The sequence below is a fragment of the Phaethon aethereus genome, assembly GCF_964289735.1.
Source record: "Phaethon aethereus genome assembly, chromosome: 31".
Lineage (NCBI taxonomy): Eukaryota > Metazoa > Chordata > Aves > Phaethontiformes > Phaethontidae > Phaethon > Phaethon aethereus.
The window spans coordinates 1,287,355-1,290,274 of record NC_138607.1 but is presented as its reverse complement, the minus strand read 5'-3'; the positions used below and the strand labels follow the sequence as shown (position 1 = coordinate 1,290,274).

Genomic DNA, 2,920 nt, shown 5'->3' with positions numbered 1-2,920 from the left:
TGATTCCTCGTTTTCCAGCTCCGCTCGCTGCCGCCAGCTCCCCCTCCTCGGCTCTGCCGCGAAGGGGTCTCTGCCTGCGCTCTGCGCCCTCGTTACACCTGCAGACGAAGCTTTCCCGGCCCCGCTGCCCCTCCCAGCCCACCCGGCGCCTTCTTCCTTTTTCTTTTTTTTTTTGTCTCCACTGGTGATCTCTTCCCCTTCCCCGGCGTTGCTTCCTGTTCACCGCCGTATAAAAGCCCGGCACTGCCCGCTCATCCCCGGGGAGCGTGGCCGCAGCCGGCGAGGACCCAGGTGAGCGGCCGGTGGGGCGCGCGATGGGCGAGACTCGCTCCCTTTGCTTAAAAAAACCCGATAAATCCAAGGGGGGAAGCCGGGCGTTGGGTGAGCTCCATCCTTCTGCCTGGGGGGGTGGATTTTTCCCGCTGCGGGCGTGCCGTGAGGTTGCTGCGGCTCCTCTTTAGGTGTTGGGTGATGGCTGGAGACGCCGTATCTCCTCCTTGCTCCTGCTTCCCATGGTCCAGGTCACTCAGCCGGCCATCGGAGCATCCCAGACCTTCCCCGTGGTTTTCTCCTTCTTCACGGTTCTTGCTGCCCCGTCTCTTGGTGCTGGCGATACTTTGGGCACCGAGAGGTTTCTCTTTTGCCCTGGGGCTTGAGAACCAAACCAAAATCACCCTTCGTGGCACCCACCCAGTAGGCGTTGGAGAAGCTGCCGGAGCTGCAGTTCCTCCGGCGTTTCCTCATCCAACTTCTTGCGCCACGCGGCTGGGGGGAGCTGGGCGAGGAAGTGGGGAAATGCCCATTTCCTTGGTGACTGAGGTGGGGGGGAATGGACGGACGGATGGACCGACCGAGAAGCCGAGTGGTTTGGGGTGCTCGTACCACACGTCTTCGTTGAGGTGCATCTCACCGGGCTGGTCTTGGAGGTGCTGCCTCTTCGCCCCGGGGGCAGAGACCCGTTGGACAGAGGGAGAGATGATGGCGATGATGATGGACGTAAGGAAGAGATGTTTTATGATGAGGGTGGTGAGATGCTGAAACCGGTTGCCCAGAGGAGTTGTGGAAGCCCCATCTTCAAGGTCAGGTGGGACGGGGCTTTGAGGAACCTGATCTAGCAGAAGATGTCCTTGCCCGTGGCACAGGGGTTGGACTGGGTGAGCTTTGAAGGTCCTTTCAGCCCAAACCATTCCACAGTGGTCTAACGGAGTGTGGTTTCTAGGTTGGGAGCTGGTGGAGGATGGACTTCTCAATGCTCAATTACACCTTCAATTACTCCAACTGGGACGACTATTCCATATATGACCTCGACAGCTATGAAGTCTCTCACAGCTACCGCGCCATCCTGGCGCTCTATGCCCTCATCTTCCTCCTGGGCGTCTTGGGCAACGGGGCCGTCATCTGGGTGACCGGCTTCGAGCTGCGGCGCACGGTGAACGGCGTCTGGTTCCTCAACCTCTCCGTGGCCGACCTCCTCTGCTGCCTGGCCCTGCCCTTCCTGGCCCTGCCGCTGGCCCGTGACCACCACTGGCCGTTGGGTCACTTCGCCTGCAAGCTGCTGCCCTCCCTCACCATCCTCAACATGTTTGCCAGCGTCCTCCTCCTGATGGCCATCAGCGCTGACCGTTGCGCCCTGGTGACGCGGCCAGTGTGGTGCCAAAACCACCGGACCCTGGGGCTGGCCCGGGGCGCTTGCGCAGCCGCCTGGTTCCTGGCCGGGCTCCTCACCCTTCCCTCCTTCATCTTTCGCACCACCCGTTCTGACATCTTCTCCGAGAAGACCACCTGTGTGCTGGACTACACGGCCGTGGGGCACCACCAGCACCTCACCGAGCTGCTCACGGCCATCACCCGCTTCATCTGCGGCTTCTTGGTGCCCTTCGTGGTGATCACGGCTTGCTACAGCCTGCTCCTGGCCCGTGTCCACAGCAAGGGCTTTGCCCGCTCCCAGAAAGCCATCAAGCTCATCTTGGTGGTCATCATCAGCTTCTTCGTGTGCTGGCTGCCCTACCACGTTGTGGGGCTGATCCTGGCCTCCAGCCATCCTCACAGCAGCTTGTTCAAGGGCGCCATGGAAGCTGACCCCATCGTGGCCGGCATCGCCTACATCAACAGCTGCATCAACCCCATCATCTACGTCGTCATGGGCCAGGACTTCAAGGACAAGTTCCAGCGTTCCTGGAGGGCCGTGCTGCGGGGCGTGCTGAGCGATGACCCCATCAGCACCATGGGGGACAGCAGGATGAAGACCAAGTCCACCATGGATGACCAAAGCGTCAGCACCACAGTGTGACCGGGAGGGAGGTGGCTCTGGAGCTGGAACTTTGCTCATGTTGCTTGAGGCCACCACCTTCTCCCCCTCTCCTGGAGGTCCCGTGGACCTTGGAGAGAGAAGACGATGCCTCCATTGCCCCCTCTCCCCACCGCTTGCCCCACATGGTTGCAGGCTGGGGCGTTTGCGTGCCTACCTACCCCTGGGGCCATCTTCCTGGCTTCCTCGGTGGCCTGCCAGCGGCGAGGGGCTGCAGTACCACGTTCTCCTGCTTCTCCAGCCCAAGCATGGACCCTGCTTCCAGCTCCTCCCTCCTCAGCCCCATAAGCGTTCTGCTGCCCCACGCACCCCTCCCAGCCCCACATCTCCACCCACAGGTCCAAGGTGTGGGTTAAACCCCTCGCCATCACCCCCAAAACTCAAGTCCACGCCGTTGCTGGGGGGCTGGTCGTCCTTCACCGTCCCCCTGGTGTCACCGCAGCCCCGTCCCCCCTCCCCAATAAATGCCGAAGCTCCATCAAGCCTTGAGCAAGGCCTCGGGCCCCTGGTTCTCCTTTTTGGTTGTTTATTGGGCAAGATTTGTGCTGTCTCAGCAGCTTTTGAGCTCGCGGGTGACGCAATAAGCGCCGCAGCGTGTCCCCCCTCGCGTGG

General features: G+C 61.6%; 1 protein-coding gene across 1 annotated transcript; it reads left to right on the top strand.

Annotated features, from left to right (window-relative positions):
- Positions 1-209: 209 nt before the first annotated feature.
- On the top strand, positions 210-2,397 carry C5AR1 (complement C5a receptor 1; the record flags this gene model as incomplete). Its single annotated transcript, XM_082012075.1, is given in 4 exon segments — positions 210-226; positions 228-257; positions 259-291; positions 1,279-2,397. Coding segments are annotated over 4 exon segments (1,092 nt in total), but the record flags the coding sequence as incomplete, so codon positions are not given.
- Between the last annotated feature and the right edge of the window lie 523 nt (positions 2,398-2,920).